At 42.2% G+C, this 20,067-nt stretch overlaps 1 protein-coding gene across 9 annotated transcripts in view; it reads right to left on the bottom strand.

Moving 5' to 3' along the window:
- Positions 1-1,029: 1,029 nt before the first annotated feature.
- The window catches only part of tnk2b (tyrosine kinase, non-receptor, 2b), a 173,447-nt gene continuing 154,409 nt past the window's right edge, over positions 1,030-20,067 (bottom strand). For 4 of the 9 annotated variants that reach the window (XM_090181791.1, XM_090181790.1, XM_090181789.1 and 1 more), the window contains 7 exons: positions 19,761-19,955; positions 19,176-19,267; positions 18,717-18,836; positions 15,070-16,580; positions 5,732-5,827; positions 5,094-5,221; positions 1,030-4,698 (listed from right to left, as the gene is read on the bottom strand). In XM_090181791.1, coding sequence (XP_090037917.1) covers positions 4,692-4,698; positions 5,094-5,221; positions 5,732-5,827; positions 15,070-16,580; positions 18,717-18,836; positions 19,176-19,267; positions 19,761-19,955 — 2,149 coding nt within the window. In that variant the 3' untranslated portion in view covers positions 1,030-4,691. The remainder of the gene's footprint in view (positions 4,699-5,093; positions 5,222-5,731; positions 5,828-15,069; positions 16,581-18,716; positions 18,837-19,175; positions 19,268-19,760; positions 19,956-20,067) is intronic. The other 5 variants (XM_021612735.3, XM_021612733.3, XM_021612732.3 and 2 more) reach the window with 2 other exon arrangements.

The raw sequence follows: 20,067 nt of genomic DNA, 5'->3' as shown, positions 1-20,067 counted from the left end.
TCTAATGCCGATGCCTCCTCTAGCCCATAATGATCGGGACGACAGATATTAATAATTTTGCCTGGGAACGGCAACCATACTGTGCAGACATCACAAAGACGAATGGAGGACATGCACTTTTCATTAGTAAGCAAAAGTTCAGCAGCCCAGAAAGTGGCAGTGCGTGTGTATGAGAAAGAGTATGTTCAGGCCCTCTATCTTGGAAATGCCAACCTCCAATATTTATAACAAGCGACTCCATAGCTACATAACTGACATTTATTGCATAATAAAGTTAAATTTTCCTTTTTATTGACTGCGAGTCATTTTAAATCATCATCAGGAATCCCACTGTATCATAAAACACAAATGGGACATTTTCATATCAGTTGTATAAAGGAAGATCACTTTATGTACTCACACAAGTGGCATCGTTTTATAATAAGAAAAATACTAATTTATAATGGGGAAACTAGGATCAATATAAATCAAGGTCTGTGTCCTTGTAGAGAGCAAAGCCATCTGTCAAAAGGTTGAGTCAATCAACCTAATTGATTCAGATTGATCACTCACAAACCAAGGCCATTAAAGGGTGGATACGCACACAAACACAAGACACACAGAAGGTGGACTTTACTGTACACACATTTCATGCACACAGACTGAAATTAAACCGTAACCATCGATTTGGCCATTTGGTCCTTTAGGTGCATACAAACGATGCACATGTCATGGGGACTCGAGTAAGATGCCCCAAAGCTAGCTAAGTGCATTTTATTTGAGGCTTTATTAAAAATATGTAGTTACAGAATCTCTTTCAGCTAAATTAAGAGCATACAGAGCTGTCAGGCTACCCTTTAGCTCGTTATTGCTAATTAGTCCTAGGTGAGTAATTAGCTGCACATTCTTCTAAGTGTTGTGTAAGATGCTTTTCTGACTTCAAACTAAGAGCGTGATAATTGGCACTTTCCTCGCTGTACATTAAATGCTACCCAATCAACGGTCATCAAGGTGTTCCAAGAGAAAGAATTAGACATAATGAGAGCAAGGTATAAAAAAAAGTTAATTCTTTAATAAAAAATACATTTATACATTTGAGATCGTCAGCATTAACTTGCATTTGCCCTCTTGCACAATTCCGAACACCCAGGGGGGAAATCTACTGTACAGCCATGTGAAAATAAAACACTTTCTGGGAAAGTACATTGGTACAGGTAAGTCGGATTGAACTAACAAACCAACAAAAAGGTAATACAACCATAAAACATTTAAAAAACATGAACAGGAGAACATTAATTTGGGTAATAATACCACAAGGTCGCTTCAGTCCTTCTACAACTACAGCAGCTTGGTATCAAATATATCAACGGTGTAAGACATGGGGACATGGAACTACAACATGGATTTTGATGTATATCAAGGAGTTCACAGCAATGGAAGCATTCTCTTTTTGTCACGGCTGGATGGCCTTGACTGTTTGGAAGAGGATCATTATTATTGCGTTCAGAAAGTTCTACAATGGCTGTGTTCCAAACCAAGAACATGTACCCTTTACTGCAGCCCTTTGAGGATTGGCTTGTATAAATCTTTACGGGAGGATAGGTAAGACAGATCGCCTCACTCTATTAATAACCTCTTGGTGTTAGGGGGCAGTATTTTCATTTTTGGAAAAAATACGTTCCCGTTTTAAACGGGATATTTTGTCAGGAAAATATGCTAGAATATGCATATAATTGACAGCTTTGGATAGAAAACACTCTAACGTTTCCAAAACTGTAAAGATATTGTCTGTGAGTATAACAGAACTGATGTTGCAGGTGAAAGCCTGAGAAAAATCCAGTCCGGAAGTGCCCCAGGTTTTGAAAGCGCTGCGTTCCAATGACTCCCTATATGGCTGTGAATGTACCATCAACGAGTTTACGCTTTCTACGTATTCCCCAAGGTGTCTACAGCATTGTGACGTAGTTTTACGCATTTCTGTTGAAGAATAGCCGTATGGGGGCACATTGCGTAAGTGGTCACATGGTGGCTCCAAGAGAGATTCTCGTGTAAAGTGCAGAGGTAGCCATTACTCCAATCGGTTCTAGAGAAAAAGGAATTGTCCCGACGGATATATTATCGAATAGATATTAGAAAAACACCTTGAGGATGGATTCTAAACAGAGTTTGCCATGTTTCTGTTGATATTATGGAGCTAATTTGAAATATTTTTCGGCGTTGTGGTGACCGCAATTTCCGGGCGATTTCTCAGCCAAACGTGAAGAACAAACGGAGTGATTTCGCCTAAAAAATAATATTTTGGGAAAAAATGAACTTTGGCTGTCTACCTGGGAGTCTCGTGAGTGAAAACATCCGAAGTTCATCAAAGGTAAACGATTTAATTTGATTGCTTTTCTGATTTCCGTGACAAGTTTGCCTGCTGCTGGCAAGGCATAATGCCATGCTAGGCTATGATAAACTTACACAAATGCTTGTCTAGCGTTGGCTGTAAAGCATATTTTGAAAATCTAAGATGACAGGGTGATTAACAAAAGGCTAAGCTGTGTTCCAATATATTTCACTTGTGATTTTCATGAATAGGAATATTTTCAAGGAAGATTTATGTCCGTTGCGTTATGCTAATTAGTGTCAGATGATGATAACGGTCCCGTTCACGGGTTGGGCGTCACTACAGGTTAAATCCTGCAATAGGCTATGGGGCGTACTGTCAAATTGATTTAACACATCCAGACCTTATCTGCGAGGGCAAACGACTGAAAGAACAGGGCAAAAAGACAAAGTTTGAGTTTGTAACACGAGCAAAGTGTTTATGAGACAGTACACTGTGTTCACAAACAGACACTGGAGAATGTCTAGACAGTCTGTTTCACACACAGAGACAGGCACAAACCCAGTCAAACGTCCAAATTGGTAGTGACTACAGAAAGACTGGGGAAAGACCAGCCTGCAAGCCCGCTACACTGGTAGGTGTGGTCTACTTGGAGTCTGCCAGTTTAACCGTGTTGGTCTGTGCTGGAATTTTAACTGATTTGAGTTCAGTTTTCAGGCCTTCTCAGGTAAGACTTATTTACATATTGGAATCAACTATAAAAGATCTTAATGTTCAAAAACATAATTTGAATCATAACACACGGAAAACAGCAGGTTGCGTGCAACCATTGCAGAATAGCTGCTCCACTGGTCTATGATGAATATAGAGGATAGCACAGTATAGAAAATACATCGAAAACAGACACTCACATTTTACATTACAGTTTGTTCTAGGTTTTGAGAGGTCTGCATACTTTATTGGCCGAGTCTAATCCAGTATTGTGACATTTTGGATCTTGCATGTGCTTGATGTGAGTAACCAACTAGGGCCAGTACTGAAATTTCTTCCCCTCAAAATTCTCTGCAACCTATGGGTGCTGACTAAAGGTTTTAGCTCCTAATAGTTGAGGTAAAGACTAGTTACTAGGGGTATTGTCTCTGCTCGGGAAATCTTTGTCCTGGAGCACTGGCAACGTTCTTAATTAATTATTTAAGTATCAATGTGCTTTGAAAATAAGCAAGCCAGTGGGCCATTTTCAATAGTAGTTTTGTGTGGGAAAAGTACTTAGAGTAGATAGTGAGGGAGCACAAAAAAAGAGTCAGGTGTCAAATTGTTCTGTTCACCAGTAGGGAACGATTAAATGGACATTTGGGTGGATCAAATTAATAGTACTTAGAGCCACAGGTGAACTCAATTCAGGGTGAGCACATTCTAACAAACAGCTTAACTGATCAAAATAAAATAAAACATCTCAAGAGAGTTGAACATTTTCAATATGTCCCCCTTTTCAAACAACCGGTTCAAAAGCAAAATATATGAAAGAACAGAGAACAAAAAAGAAAAAACACCACATTTCAGCACATATTCGCTGCAAATATATAAACTCAAAACATCTGAACTCTTCTTATATATAATATACTGTATGTGTGCATAAAAAAGTAATTCCTCTCCTTAATATAAATCAAATAGAACTCTGTAGAACAGAACATAAAAGAAGGAGTCCACTTAAACGTGGACCAGATGCATATTGTTAAGTTCTCTTTAATGTTCGTTCCCTCCTTCCAGGTGCGCTTTTTGAACTTTGACCTCTGCTGAAACGCAGTAGAGCACCTTGGGAGGCCTGGGAAGGCGGGCATTGCAGCAGAAAGATGCTGACAACCCGAAAACAAAGTCCCTATCCAAACTGAGTGGCCTAACACAGCACACATACAGTAGGGGTGTAGGGGAGTGCTTTGGCAGAGGAGAGGTCTACTCTTTTACTATGGTACTGCCGTTTCTGTTGATTTTCAAAGGGATGCAATACGACCCTGATTCATATAAGTTAGTAATAACACAAAGGGGTAATCTAGGTTGGTCTATTGTGGCAGTGATATAACTGAATTGGGTAGACCAGCACCGAAAGAGGACATTTTTCCTTCAGTGCTGAGCTATAGGTAAGGGACCAGCAGACAACATGGTCCCTTCAAGAGTATGGTTCCACTCCTTGCATTCTAAGCAGACTTCCGCTCCTATTCGGGGTTAGTGCGGGTTAGCTTCCAGGTCCTCAGTGTGGGCAAGACTGCATATTGGATGCATCTGGCAAATCGTAATGGAGAGACGGGAGCAGACTCCGCCCCTTCAAAGACCGCTGATGAATGAAAGAGTTCTGAACGGACTCAGCCGTTGCTCCTTGTGACATCGGTCACCGCCTGCAATTGGGGGAGAGGTTTATATTGATGTTTCGAAAACAAATCAAAGTAAATTCACAATTCCATCTAGTTTATTTGGTGCTAGATTAACGTGAGTCAATACAGTTGAAGTTGTGGATAGACAGAGGTTATAGGGCTTGACCAAGCAGCAGCACACAACTAACTGATTCTTGATTAGTAGAATCAGTGTCTTGTACCAAACTGAATAAAACTGACTGAGATGGGGACTACTTTGACGTGTCCAATAAGAAAAGTTCATTTACATGTTTAATTTAAAAACATTTTGTAACAGTGAGTGTGCCCTACTGAACATGCCTGCTTGTCTGGAGCAAAAGCCTGCCCAGCAGGGTTAGGTTCTCCTGAATTCTCTAAGTTCCATGGGGTCCCTATTTTACCTTTGCCGGACGGAGCCGTAGGAGTCCAGGAGCTGAGTGCTGGCCACCTCCAGGTTCCAGTCATGCATCTCCAGCACCTTGAGACACTCCGTCCTGGTCTTCAGGCCAAGACAGAAAAGCTGCTCAACCTGAGAGCAACAGGATCAGTTACAACTCACCATCAGAACTTATGTATCCATCATCAGATATTTCAATACCGTTTTTAAGCTAGTGCTGTTCTATTTGCACAATGTCCTAAAGAAAAATGAAGTCACACAATCTACATCTACAACTGCCTGTTTACAAATCATAGAGTTTTTTTTGCATGTGAATATTTTTTCATAAGTTTACTATTCCTTTACTCAGCAACTCTCCAACTGTGGGTCAACTCATGCTTTTTACACACAACTTCCTAAGGCTCAGATCTAATTATTTACTCTTGACTCTTGAAGGTTTACTAGGGCTGTGGTGATCACTGGTATAATAGACCCTTTATACACTATTGTGCCCACTCAAACTGTGCTGTGATCAGATTTGTTGCATCTGCACGATCCTTTCCAGTACGGTTTCAGCAATTAAGGTGGATGTGTAACCAGGCCAACGAAGTACAGCTCAATAGTGTGGCAAGGTAATAGTGTACTACCGCCATGGGCCCCTACCTTGAGGTAGTGCACAGCTTTCTGCACGTTCCAGTTGTGGTTCTGGAGGGCTGTGTGACACTCCTCTATAGTCACGCCATGGACCGCCTCCTGCACCTGTGGATGCCACACAAACAACAAATTAGGTCAATGTTGCTGCTACACTGACCAATCAGCTGGGCAGATCTCTGCTGACAATCAAAACAACATAAACAAAAACTTATCAAGAGTAATTCAATTATGCATTTTTGAGTGTCTGTCATTCTTTTGGTGTGAGTGATTGGCTACATTATGTTTCTCTACCCTTATCCCGAAGTGTGCACTCATACACTCCCCCTCATGGATTTAAAAGGAATAGAGACTGGTGTGAGGAATATGGTGGAAAGTGTCTGCAGCCATCCTTACACCAATCCAATGCTGTTAAATGCATGAGGGAGTAAATGAGTGCACACTTTTGGAGAAGGGTAGTGAATCAGATTGCAGTGAATGAGTAAATTCTATGAGTGAGTGAGTGCTTTAATTAGGGATGCACGATATATCGGTGAACATATCGGCGTTTGGGACTTTACAATAACACTATTTGACACGTTACATAAGTTTTTAATTTGACACGTCAAATAACACAGTTCTAATATAGAATGTTGTGTGTTCTGAATTTGCACGTGCAAGCCAAGTGCCACCACTAATCAGTAGCACTGTCAAAGCTGTACAAAAAAGTCTGCAGCAAGCAACCACCTGCCACGAACGACGTGTTTACAATACCGCGTTGGTAATAAAGCATTATTTGTTCGAACGCAACTTCTGGGGTAGCTAGCTAGCTAGCTTTAGCTTGGTAGCGTTACCTAGCTAGCACCAATACAACCAACCTGAAAACAAGGACTCCTTGGACTAGGACTCCTTGTGAGTAAATATTAGCTAGGTAGCCACTTGTTGTTCGCCTACTGGAATTGAATTTCAGTTCATGAAAATAATAGCTAGCCAGCTACTTAACCCTGTTGCCCAAAGCTAACGTTATAAGCAGCCAGCTAGCTTCATCTGGCTAGTGAGGCTCGACCTGACCGTGTTATGTGTTGTGAAGCTAGCCACAATAAGGATTAGGCACAATAGTGGAATTTGCGGTTTGCCTTCAAAATAAAAGTACATATTTGAAAGTGATGCAGAATGTTACAGTAGGTGGAATCATGCCATATTTACGCTATATAATGTTAAACAAGGTTGGAATGTGAAGCAATGAAATGGGTTATCAGTCTACTCCCTGACACCCACAGAACACAACTGTGAAGAGTTTATGCCAAAATTATCATTGTAGCGCTTATGGTGGGACTGTGACTGTAAAATCACCTCCCCAGTCAGCCTATTGTGTGTATTTATATTCATATTGTGCTGTACAGCTTTACCTAAGGATTGGGGAAGAAATGGGGTATCAGTCTACTCGATACCCAATATATTTTTTTCCCCAACGTCCTCCTCAGAGTTATCAGTCTCCAAAACATCCACGCAGCATTGTTTTTCCTCTGGGAATAGTGTTCAATACACATAGGTTGCCATTAAATGTGGCTCAATTCACAGTTGTTTCAGAGTCCCGCAATAAAAGCTACAACACTAATGTTCTCTGGGTGTCACGGAGTAGACTGATACCTATGGATTGTGGATCAATGACATGGGGTAAGGCTGTACAATGAAATAAGTATGCCCCTAATGCAATTCTAAAGTATAATACATCCAGTGTGATTTCAAAATAATTTTGTCAAATTAATAAATTGTCTTGTTGATTTTATATAGAAACATTCCAACCTCATTTAGCATGATCTATTCAATTATGGGATAATTCTACTATTTGTATTCATTTGCATCACTGTCAAAGACACACTTTTATTTTGAAAGCTAACCGCAAAGTCCGCTATTGTGGCTAATCTTTATTGTGGCTAGCTTCACATAGATGGGTCCGACCACCATTAATCAAATAAGAACCGTGTTATAAATTTGGTTTATTTTAGATGATGACACCTAGCTATATATTTAGCTAGCTAAATATAGCTACTGGAACAGTAATTTCGTTTTGCTATGTTTTTGAGAAAGAACATTGTTGGCATCCATGAACTAGCTAGCTTTTTTAATGACCAGCACTGTAGGTGCACGAGACAACTTTACCAGTATCAGCATACTTATCGACGAATCGTTGTGAATTTGAAATACGAGTGATAGTGTAATCAATGTGTAATAAGTATATAAAAAAATGTATGAACGCATTCAATTATTATGTTATTAACAAAATGACGTTTTGGTCAGTGTGGTGTGTGTGTAACCTTTATTTAATCTAGGCAAGTCAGTTAGGAACAGATTCTTATTTACAATGACGGCTACCCCGGCCAAACCCGGACGACACTGGGCCAATTGTGCGTCGCCCTATGGGACTTCCAATCACGGCCGGATGTGATACAGCCTGGATTCGAACTAGGGACTGTATTGACGCCTCTTGTATTGAGATTCAGTGCCTTAGACCACTGCGTCCATGTGTGTGTTAACTATTTAACTGTACTTGAACGCTTAAAATGCCGATTTTTTTTATATCGGTTATCATTATCGGTATCGTTTTTTGGGGGGCAAGGAAAATATTGGATATCGGCATTGGCCAAAAATGTCATAGCAGTGCATCACTATCTTTAATGTGTGAGAGTGAGTGACTGACAGACTGCTTTAATCCAGACTCCCTATTGATCATTTTCCAAGACCTTTTGCGCAGTATATCCATCACCCAAGTGGTCTCTGTGCACAAATTATATATTTGGTTGTTATACATCAACTGCAATTTGGTTACAGTTTGTAATATTGAATTTCAGTTTAGTGAGGAAGCAATCAATCCACCAGTAAGGAGTAGATGCAAGCAAGCAAACAAAACAGTAAGCACACAAATAGTGCCTAAATAGGAGTTAATGTTATGTAAAGACTGGTCAAGAATGGCCTTCTGTTGCCCCCTCCTGTTCAATGATGGCACATGCAACCACAAAACAACGGCTGCGTCTGAAATGGCACTCTTTTCCCTATAATATACAGTATTCATACGCGTTTGACTTATTCCACATTTTGTTGTTACAGCCTAAATTCAAAATTGCTCAAATAGATTTTCTCACCCATCTACACGCTATACAAAGTGAAAACATGTTTTTAGAAATGTTTGCAAATGTAAGTATTCACACCCCGGAGTCAATACTTAGTAGAACCAACACCTGGATTGTGCAACATTTGCCTATTATTCCTTTCAAAATTCTTCAAGATCTGTCAAATTGGTTGTTGGTCATTGCTATACATTTTCAGGTCTTGCCATAGATTTTCAAGTAGATTTATGTCAAAACTGTAACTCAGCCACTTTAACTCTTGGTAAGAAACTCGTGTAGATTTGGCCTTGTGTTTTAGGTTATTGGCCTACTGAAAGATTAATCATCTCCCAGTGTCTGATGAATCAGGTTGTCCTCTAGGACTTTGCTTGTGCTTATACAGTGGGTCCTCATTTAAAAGTTGGTGCTTGCTTACACAAATTGTTTTACAGATGGTCTCTCTTTCAAAATACAATGTTTTCATAGAATAATCACAGCTACATGCCTACTGATTACAATCAGTAAATACAGATTTGGGGAAAATATCCTTTTTATTGTATTCTGTTATATTCCATCATGTTCATATTGTAACGGGCTGGGGAATATAAGCATGTGATGTCTGCTAAATTAACACGTTCATTTCATTGACATTGCGCAGCCATAGCCTCAGCTACTATAGCACAGATACATACATGCTATTCTGTTATTTTTAAATAAATTGTCTTAGTACCATTGTTTTATGACCTCCTTATACATAAAAAAAGGATTTCTTTGTGATTGTGTATATTAAATAATTTATTAGACTGGTGGCTATTGGTAGGCTACTCATCGAGTCCCATCTATTCTACTGTTAATATCCATATTGCGCAGTAGACCTTCATGGTGCTTCGAGGAAGAAATGCTCAGGAAGTTTTAGTGTTTTACCATATTTATCTCTATGTAGGCCTACTACTAGAGTGGAACATATAAATATTTAGGAAATGTCAGGGACAGGTGGGTTCAAGGTTTTTATTAAAATTAAGTTATTGAAATTACATGGAGCTTTAGGCCTAAGAGTCCTGTTTGCTGTAGCTGTTTTAACATAACTTACTTACTGGCATAAAGGCCTACTACAATATACAGTATATCAATCAAATCATTAATTTGGGCACGTCGTTGCACAGCACACCAGTCATCCATGTCTTTAAATACAGTCAAGCATTTTAGTTATAAAATAAAATAATAAAGGGAGCTTTGAATAAACCGCAACGTTGGGTAAAGCGAATGAATTCACAAATGCATTTGACTGTTTGTATATTGGCTGTACGAGACTTTAAAACCTTTTTTGTTAGAACAGACCATATGGGATCGATTATCCATTTGTTTGCAAATTATTATTGTATTGTTTTGTTGTTTATACTGTTAGCAATTCTGCTTAATTAAATTGATTAATATTATGGTGTTTCAAGAAAACAGAAATGCATTTTACAGTAGCCTATGTAGGCCTCGTGGTTTCCGTTAGGAAAATATGGTGCTGTACACCGTGACCGGTTGGGAGTAGGCCTAGGCTACTAAGCGACAGAGTGAAGAGCAAAACAATCCTAACATTTCCACAGCCTAATTGTAGGCTAACCAATATCCAAATGGAGATGTAGTGAAAATAAAAATCGGATTGATTTATCAAGACCAGTCCCCATGCTTGTCTCAAAGCAGCACCAACCGGTGCTGAAATAGTTGACCACACACTGGTAGGCTATTGCTTCAAATCCTATTATAACAATTGGATGACTTTGGGTATTTCAGTCAGCAACAATTTGTTGCCTTCAATTGCATTAGCCTACTTTATTCAAATATTTCCATCATTCAGTGATATTTATTCCCATAGTAATTAGGTTAATATAGGTTCATTAAATAATCAAAAGGAAAAATTGGATTATTTATTAGCCTAGTGGATATAAGTATTTTAGGCATATCATGTGAGTTAGGCCTCATTCCAATTGATTGTCAAAAGCGCAAGAGATACTGTTGCATGACAAACAGGTGCTGTTAGATTACAATGTTATTTTTCTGCCCATTTGGAACAGTGTAAACAACACTAAATAACTGAAATAATACCAGAGAGTCTGTCTAATGAGAAAAAAAAACGTAAAGCCTTTAATACAGAATAGCAACAAATAAAAACAGATGGACTTGTGAAATTGCTTTATCCAACATTTTGAAGTTGCATGAGGCTTGGTGATCACAGATTCACTAGGATATTAAAAACAAACACTCAAATAGGCAACAGATGCAGGAACAGAAACATAGGGCTGAGTGACTCACTCATTCCTGGCTTTTGTTCAAAATAAGTTATATGATAATGTAGGGTTAAAGACACATTCTTTCTGATTGTCTTTAGCATGTGCAGTCTCTCTCCTCTTGCTACAGCTCATTTCGTTTGAATTATGTGGATTATAATACATTTATATATTTGTAGGGATGCTTTTTTTGTTAGGGCAAATCAGGTTTGTGATATTGAGTTAGACATATAAAACTTTAGATGACTTAAACCTTGAATACATTGCACCTTTGCCCTTTTTAGCCATTAGGCTACACTCAACTCTGACTGACCGCAGCATCTATCGGTAGTCTAAACTGTGGCACAAATTGGGGGATTTTTCACCCCTAGCCGAGCTAGACTATTAGCCTAATTTCATCTGTCAAACAGGTAGGAATACCTTTAATTTCTTAAATAGAAGGAAATATGCTCCAACACAAAGCCAACTTGATGTTAGTAAAGTCTAATTAAAATGTAGACGGTTGAAATGAATTATGCCTACCTGAATTTGCCTACTTTCAGTATATATGAGCTGTCCTTTTCCGATAGATTGTGCTGCGGCTGCTGCTTCAAGTTACTCAAATCTGGCTTATTGTGAGGTCAATAACTCTGATAAATACATGAATGGGCAAGAAACATATTGTCTTTAATAAATTAAATTATAGTAGTAGGCAGCTATCAAAGTTGAACACCGGTCCACCTTCTCATCTTCGCGCAATTCTTCTCAAATTGAACAGAACAGAGGCTAGTCCATGAGCAAGATGGTGCATTTTTTGGACTAGGCCTAATCAAAAAAAAAAAAAAATGAAATCAGAATAAACGTTTGACTCTGGTCCTGGTTAAGCAGCACACAAAACATGTATTTGATCAGCAAGAACAGAGAAGGCCGGGGGCTAAGTGTTGGTGTGTAATGCAACCTAGTTTTATTTACACCTTCCCAGCAGCTATCTTAGAAATATAAGTTTGCGCTATGCTTCTCTGAGCATGTACTTCATACCCTATGGATCATTTGATCAAGACCACACTAAACAATTGATATTACGCGCCCAGTGGAGAATCAGAGATGAGGGGCGGCATCGGGCACACATCGATATATAGCCTAATAAGCAACTAATACTAACACTGACAAATATTGACATTTTATCAATTCAATTACATGACCCTCCCCTGGACTAGATTTAAATACTAAACCTTCCCCTTGACTGAAATTGAAAAAGCAGGACCCTCCCCCATTTTCCTCCAGGTAGTCATTCTGTAAATTCCTATCTGTCCCTTAGTATTGTGGAGTAACTACAATGTTGTTCATCCTCAGTTCTCCTATCACAGCCACTAAACTATGTAACTGTTTTAAGTCACCATTGGCCTCATGGTGAAATCCCAAGTGGTTTCCTTCCTCTCCGGCAACTGAGTAAGGAAGGATGCCTGTATCTTTGTATTGACTGGGTGTATTGATAAACCCTCCAAAGTGTAATTTATATATCTTCACCATGCTCAAAGGGATAATAAAATGTCTTTTTTTCCCTTCTCCATCTACCAATAGGAGCCCTTCTTTGCGAGGCATTGGAAAACCTCCCTGGAATCTGTGTTTGAAATTCACTGCTCGACTGAGGGACCTTATGGGGTACAGAGGTTTCAGGGAGGTACACTACATGACCAAAAGTATGTGGACACCTGCTCGTCGAATATCTCATTCCAAATTCACGGGCATTAATATGGAGGAGTTGGTCCCCCTTTTGCTGCTATAACAGCCTCCACTCTTCTGGGAAGGCATTCCACCAGATGTTGGAACATTGCTGCGGGGCCTTGCTTCCATTCAGCCACAAGAACATTAGTGAGGTTGAGCGATTAGGCCTGGCTCGCAGGCAGTGTTCCAAATCATCCCATAAGTGTTCAAATGGGGTTGAGGTCAGGGTTCTGTGCAGGCCAGTCAAGTTCTTCCACACAGATCTCGACAAACCATTTTTGTATTGTCCTTGCTTTGTGCACGGGGGAATTGTAATGCTGAAACAAGATAGGACCTTCCCCAAACTGTTGCCACAATGGTGCAAGCACAGAATCGTCAAGAATGTCATTGTATGCTGTAGCATTAAGATTCCCCTTCACTGGAACTAAGGGGCCTAGCCCAAACCATGAAAAACAGTTCCAGACCATTATTCCTCCTCCACAAAACTTTACAGTTGGGCACTATGCATTCGGGCAAGTAGCCAAACCCAGATTTGTCCATCGGACTGCCAGATGGTGAAACATGATTCATCACTTCAGAGAACACGTTTCCACTGCTCCAGAGTCCAATGACGGCGAGCTTTACACGACTCCAGCCGCCGCTTGGCATTGCGCATGGTGATCTCAGTCTTGTGTGAAGCTGGTTGGTCATGGAAAGCCATTTCATGACGCTCCCTACGAACAGTGCTTCTGCTGATGTTGCTTCCAGAGGCAGTTTGGAACTTGGTAGTGAGTGTTTCAACCGAGCACAGAATTATTTTTAGGCGCTACGCGCTTCAGCGGTCCCGTTCTGTGAGCTTGAGTCCATGCAGCATTAAGGCTTGCCATGACAAAGGGGTCGGATACTTATTGAGTCAAGACATTTCAGCTTTTCATTTTTAAAACATTTGTATAAAAAAAAGTTACAAAAAATATATAATTACACTTTGACATTATGGTGTATTGTGTGTAGGCCAGTTACAAAAAAATTATTCATGTCATACATTTTAAATTCAGGCTGTAACACAATGTGGAAAAAGTCAATGGCGTGTGAATACTTTCTGAAGGGACATTCTGAAGGCAGATTGGGATTGGTGTCCGAAATGACACCTTCTTCCCTATATAATCCCTACGGGATGGGGTGCCATTTCAGACGCAGCCATACTTTCATCAATTGATCAAGAGCACAACAATATTATATTCAATTTAGGTGTTTATTGCAACTTAACCCACAGACTTGCCTTTAGGAGTGTTATTCCTAAAGCTTACCTTAAGACTGTGCCAATGGCATGGGTTGGGGGCAAAGATGTACTGTATTAGTGTCGCTCGCAATTGTACACTCTACACCTGATTTATGGCTAGCCCCAGGTAGAGAACCTCTTGGTATGGTATGTCAATAAATGTCTCTCTCTGACCCGCTTGCTGTATATCTCTCTCATTCCTTTCCACCCCCTCTCTTGCTTTCATCCACTCTATCTCCCACTTTCTCTCTCTCTTTCCATCCTCCTCTCTTACTCTCTCTCTCATTTTCTTTCTTTCTAGTCTGTACCTAGGGAACCCAATTTAAAACTATTGAGGACATAGTAGCTGAGGAATGCTATTCTTACATTGTGTTCTGTATTTTGAATTTCTTTTACATTGTATTGATCGCTGTTTGGTTTCAGATTGTATTTGATTGTTGTCTTACTGTGATTAATTCACCTTGTGAATTAAACCCAGGTCTCAATGGATATTCCCTGAATAAAAAAAAAATACAACAAATATTTTTCAGAATGTCATTCCAGAGTGTAATCTTTTAAATCAGCTTTGATGGATACTTGATTGGTTGAGAGTGTTGATTTAGATTGATTGGTTAGAAAGTTTTGCGCATTGATGCAAAAAGTTAAGGCGTGTGTGTGTCTGCGGAACACTTCTCAGTACTTGAATACACTGCCCTGCTGTGGTTTATTTACATCATAAAAGTCCAAAGTCCCTATAGCCAAGCCTTTGATTTGGCATCACAGAACAAAATTACAAACGCAGCACAAACAAACACTGCAAAAAAATCCTTAATTTCTTATTTATTTCTACTTTTTTGTATATCTTTTCTTGTGTTCTTCATTACTCATTCTAGTTTTTGTAATATAACAGTAGTGGTTTCCTCCCCCCTTTGATTTTGTGTATTAGTTCATGTTCTTTCCTGTGTTCGTTTGTTATTGAAAATCAAATCAACTGAATACTGATTAAAAAATAAATAATCTGAGGCTGGAGCCTTTGGTACTACTCACCATCTTGACCCCGTCTGCTGTGGTTCCCCCCTCTGCCCTGCCGGCTGACCCGTCAGAGCTGACCCTGGGCAGGCTGAGAGAGGACTTCATGCCCAGCCGAAAGCCCAGGCTAGTGTTGTTGTTGGAGGAAAAGTTGGGCTTGAGGTCTCCCCCCTGGTTCTGCGGCTGCTGGTTCACCATCATGGGCCTGACTGTGGCCGTGTTGGCCTGCCGCCTCTCCTCGCATATCCCACCGCTGCCACCAGTCGGCACATTTTCCGCTTCCCTGAAGAAGCGGTCGTAGCGGTCCAGGTAAGGCGGCCTCTCGGGCAGGAGGTAGTAGTGCGTGTTGCTGATTTTGCGGCCGTCGCGGACAATGGGCAGGATGCAGGGCCCCTTGGTCAGGTCCTTACCCTGGGCTTGTGCTTGGATGACCTTGGGTGCGGCATATTTGGGGTCCAAGGCAAAGCTATGTGTGGTGGGCATGAGTTTCCCCGGGGACGTGGAGAGGTAGGATCCGTATGTGGGCGGAGGAGGGGCACTGGGGAAAACCATTGTCCTTTGCTGGGGGGAGCCCACCTGTTGGCCCATGGGACTGGGGGTGCGCGAGCCCGGCTGGGACAGGGGGTCCCGCGGGGGGATCTGAGGGGGGCGGTCCTGGACTTCCTCAGAAGCTGGAGTCAGGGACAGGGAGAGGTCACCGGACCAGCGGGTGTAGTCCCCCCGTTTGACAGGGCGAGGCGGGATGGGTATGCGTGGAGGGATCTGGGGCTTGTCCTCAGAGAAGAACAAGATGATCTGGCGGTGGACGTCCATTGACTGGAGGCCGGAGATTGGGGACAGCAAGGGGGGCTGGGGACCTCCTCCCGTGGGCACATTGAGCCTCCTCATGCACTCCTGCTGGAGCTCCTGAAAGATCTCAGCTGACTGAGAGAAGGATGTGGAGGCCAGGCCCTGCTTAGAGGGCAGGAAGAGGTTGTCCTCCAGAGGTTTGTCGGCTGCACCGGCCATGGCCTTCTCCTCACCAGCCGGCAAGGTCTCTGTGGGGCTGTGGCTCTCACCCATCCCCACCTGCTGCTGATTCAGGCAGTTGATGGAGCTCACCTCCATGTCCTCCTCGTCCTGCGCCACATCATCGTACGCAGGAGGTGGAGGTAGGGGCCGGGCGTCCCAGTCCACCACTGGCGTGGGGTGTAAGGGGCGGGGCAGCGAGCGCCACGGGCTCTGGGTAGGAGTACGATCCAGAATAAACTCTGCGTCCAGGGCCAGCTTGGCCAACGAGGGCACCTGGAGCTCCACCACCGGGGAGGGGGAGGATGCGGCCGGGGGAACCTCCTCCCCAAAGTCGATGAGTGACACATCACTGGGGGTGTGGCCTGAGCCCATAGTACGGCCCCCCTGTTTGGAGGCGGAGACACATGTGGCGGGTTTCAGCTTGAGGCCTTTGATGGAGCCCGCTTTCAGTAGCGACAGCCCCTTGAGGCCTGAGGCGGTCAGCTCCTCGTCCTCAGTCACCGAGTCGTAGCACGGCTCTGGAAAAACAAACAGACAAATGCAACTTAAAGACTTTGGCAACTAATGACTTTGGCAACTTTACAATACTTCTACGCCGTAACTGCTCATTACTCATGTAGCACTGTAGTCCATCCACAATTTTTATTTATATTATTTCACCTTTATTTAACCAGGTAGGCAAGTTGAGAACAAGTTCTCATTTACAATTGCGACCTGGCCAAGATAAAGCAAAGCAGTTCGACACATACAACGACACAGAGTTACACATGGAGTAAAACAAACATACAGTCAATAATACAGTATAAACAAGTCTATATACGATGTGAGCAAATGAGGTGAGATAAGGGAGGTGAAGGCAAAAAGGCCATGGTGGCAAAGTAGATACAATATAGCAAGTAGAACACTGGAATGGTAGATTTGCAATGGGAGAATGTGCAAAGTAGAAATAAAAATAATGGGGGTGCAAAGGAGCAAAATAAATACATAAATAAAATACAGTAGGGAAAGAGTTGTTGTTGTAGTTGTTTGGGGTAAATTATAGGTGGGCTATGTACAGGTGCAGTAATCTGTGAGCTGCTCTGACAGTTGGTGCTTAAAGCTAGTGAGGGAGATAAGTGTTTCCAGTTTCAGAGATTTTTGTAGTTCGTTCCAGTCATTGGCAGCAGAGAACTGGAAGGAGAGGCGGCCAAAGAAAGAATTGGTTTTGGGGGTGACTAGAGAGATATACCTGCTGGAGCGTGTGCTACAGGTGGGAGATGCAATGGTGACCAGCGAGCTGAGATAAGGGGGGACTTTACCTAGCAGGGTCTTGTAGATGACATGGAGCCAGTGGGTTTGGCGACGAGTATGAAGCGAGGGCCAGCCAACGAGAGCGTACAGGTCGCAATGGTGGGTAGTATATGGGGCTTTGGTGACAAAACGGATTGCACTGTGATAGACTGCATCCAATTTGTTGAGTAGGGTATTGGAGGCTATTTTGTAAATGACATCGCCAAAGTCGAGGATTGGTAGGATGGTCAGTTTGGCAGGGTATGGGTAGGGTATGTTTGGCAGCATGAGTGAAGGATGCTTTGTTGCGAAATAGGAAGCCAATTCTAGATTTAACTTTGGATTGGAGATGTTTGATATGGGTCTGGAAGGAGAGTTTACAGTCTAACCAGACACCTAAGTATTTGTAGTTGTCCACGTATTCTAAGTCGGAGCCGTCCAGAGTAGTAATGTTGGACAGGCGGGTAGGTACAGGTAGCGATCGGTTGAAGAGCATGCATTTAGTTTTACTTGTATTTAAGAGCAATTGGAGGCCACGGAAGGAGAGTTGTATGGCATTAAAGCTTGCCTGGGTTGTTAACACAGTATCCAAAGAAGGGCCAGAAGTATACAGAATGGTGTCGTCTGCATAGAGGTGGATCAGAGACTCACCAGCAGCAAGAGCGACCTCATTGATGTATACAGAGAAGAGAGTCGGTCCAAGAATTGAACCCTGTGGCACCCCCATAGAGACTGCCAGAGGTCCGGACAGCAGACCCTCCGATTTGACACACTGAACTCTATCAGAGAAGTAGTTGGTGAACCAGGCGAGGCAATCATTTAAGAAACCAAGGCTGTCGAGTCTGCCGTTGAGGATTTGGAACAATGCCCCAACGGTCTACCTTGAGTGATCAACCTTAAGCCTGCCTTTGATGCAATATTTATTTATGTACATAATGAATGACTCTGTAGTTGTCCCTGAAATGAAAAGGTAATAATCCTCAGTGTGTCTATTTGTAATGTGTGGATATAAATAAATTGTTTCCATTTCATACATTGTACATGAACGGAAACAAACAACATCTTACAGAGAAGATTAGAATATTTTTGGTGATGGAATCATACACAAACGTTAAAAACAACCATTACATTTATTTTAAACCAGGCTGCAATACACAACAAGTTGGTCCACACACGCTTAATTCCTCAACTCTCTGGTTAGGTGTTAACCACTCAATGCACAGAAACCCAGACTGCACACCTGTTAGTGAGAGAGGTGGAGAAACAACAAGGTTAGGGAGGAAGAAGATAAATGGAGTAACTGGGAAGAGAAGGAAAGAGAAAAAGGGAGGGATGGGGAGAAGAGGAAGAGAGAGAGATGAGAGGAACAATTGCACACGGTGTACCTTTGAAGACTGGAGCTAGGAGATAACAGAGAGGGCAGGAGCAATGGGTGAGCTGGAGTGAGACACTACACTTACTCTTGACAAGCACCAACGGCTGGGGGGGACGAGTAGGTGCCTCCTCTGAAAATGCCACCACCAGAGAGAGAAGGAGAGGGGTACAGGAGAGAGCGATAGAGGGAGATCACAAAAGTGTGTGAAAGAGAAGAAGAAGAGGGCGGGAGAATGGAATAAATAAAGTACAACCACGGAGACGGACAAACAAATAAAAAAACAAAAAGGGACGAGTACAAGTCAGATTGGACTCATTGTGTAAAACAGTCAAGTTCAGAACAGCTCAACCAAAAAATATCAACCCCAAAAAAGATAAACCACGAAGAAAAACATGCCATTGTGACGATAATTGCTTGAGTCACCAACAAAAATTTTACATGGTAGGTTGTTTAGGAATGGGCCACTCACTTTTTGGTCGTCCTGGTAGCTGAGTAGGCCGGGCAGCATTGAGGTCCAACCCCAAGACATCTGGTGGGTCCATGGGGTTCCCTAGGTACAGACTAGAAAGAGAGAGGGGATGAGAGCGAGAGAGCAAAAGAAGAGGAGGGAAAGAGAGAAAGTGGGTGATAGAGAGAGAGGATGAGAGAGATAGCGGATGAGAGCAAGAGAAGGGGTAGAAAGGAAAGAGAGAGAGAGAGATGCAGCAAGCGAGTCAGAGAGAGAGAGGGGACATTTATTGACTTACCATACCAAGAGGTTCTCTACCCGGGGCTAGCCATAAATCAGGTGTACAGAGGCTCGCCCCAGGTTTCACATCTGCTTATCCAACCCTGGGCCATGTTCAGTTGTCAAACGTTGCAGATAGAAATTTCATGAATAGACAGTAATATGAACAATAGTCTACTGCCCTCTAGTGGTAAAAAAACAACTACTTTTTTTTGCCAAGGCTGTGGGTCCTGCAAGTATAACAAACAATTACCTAAAAATGTGCACTGTAAGCGGCACATATCGCTACAAGTAGATAGAAGCACGAGTTCTGAGGATATGTCTTACTCGTCGATGCGGTCCGGGAAGCCCCAGCAGCGGTGTGGGTCTGTGTCTCCATGGCCTGTGTGGATGAAGCTGTGTTTGAGGGGTCTGCTGATGTCATGGGCCGACAGGCCTGCAACTGAGGTCACCACGTTCCTGGGGAACTGGCCCAACTTCAGCGTGCGCTTGTTCTGGCCCCGCCACCAGTAGTTCTCCGCTCTGAGAAAGAGAGGGAGGTGGGTCGACGTACAGGTGAATGTGAGAAAACATTCAGGTACAGACAGACACACACAAGTGGGTGCAGATATATACGCGTGGCAAGCACGCATCC

Source organism: Oncorhynchus mykiss, chromosome 8 (assembly GCF_057628025.1).
Source record: "Oncorhynchus mykiss isolate SJ-2025 chromosome 8, ASM5762802v1, whole genome shotgun sequence".
Lineage (NCBI taxonomy): Eukaryota > Metazoa > Chordata > Actinopteri > Salmoniformes > Salmonidae > Oncorhynchus > Oncorhynchus mykiss.
Note: the sequence above shows the minus strand (reverse complement) of the source record. Positions and strands in the feature narration are given on the sequence as shown.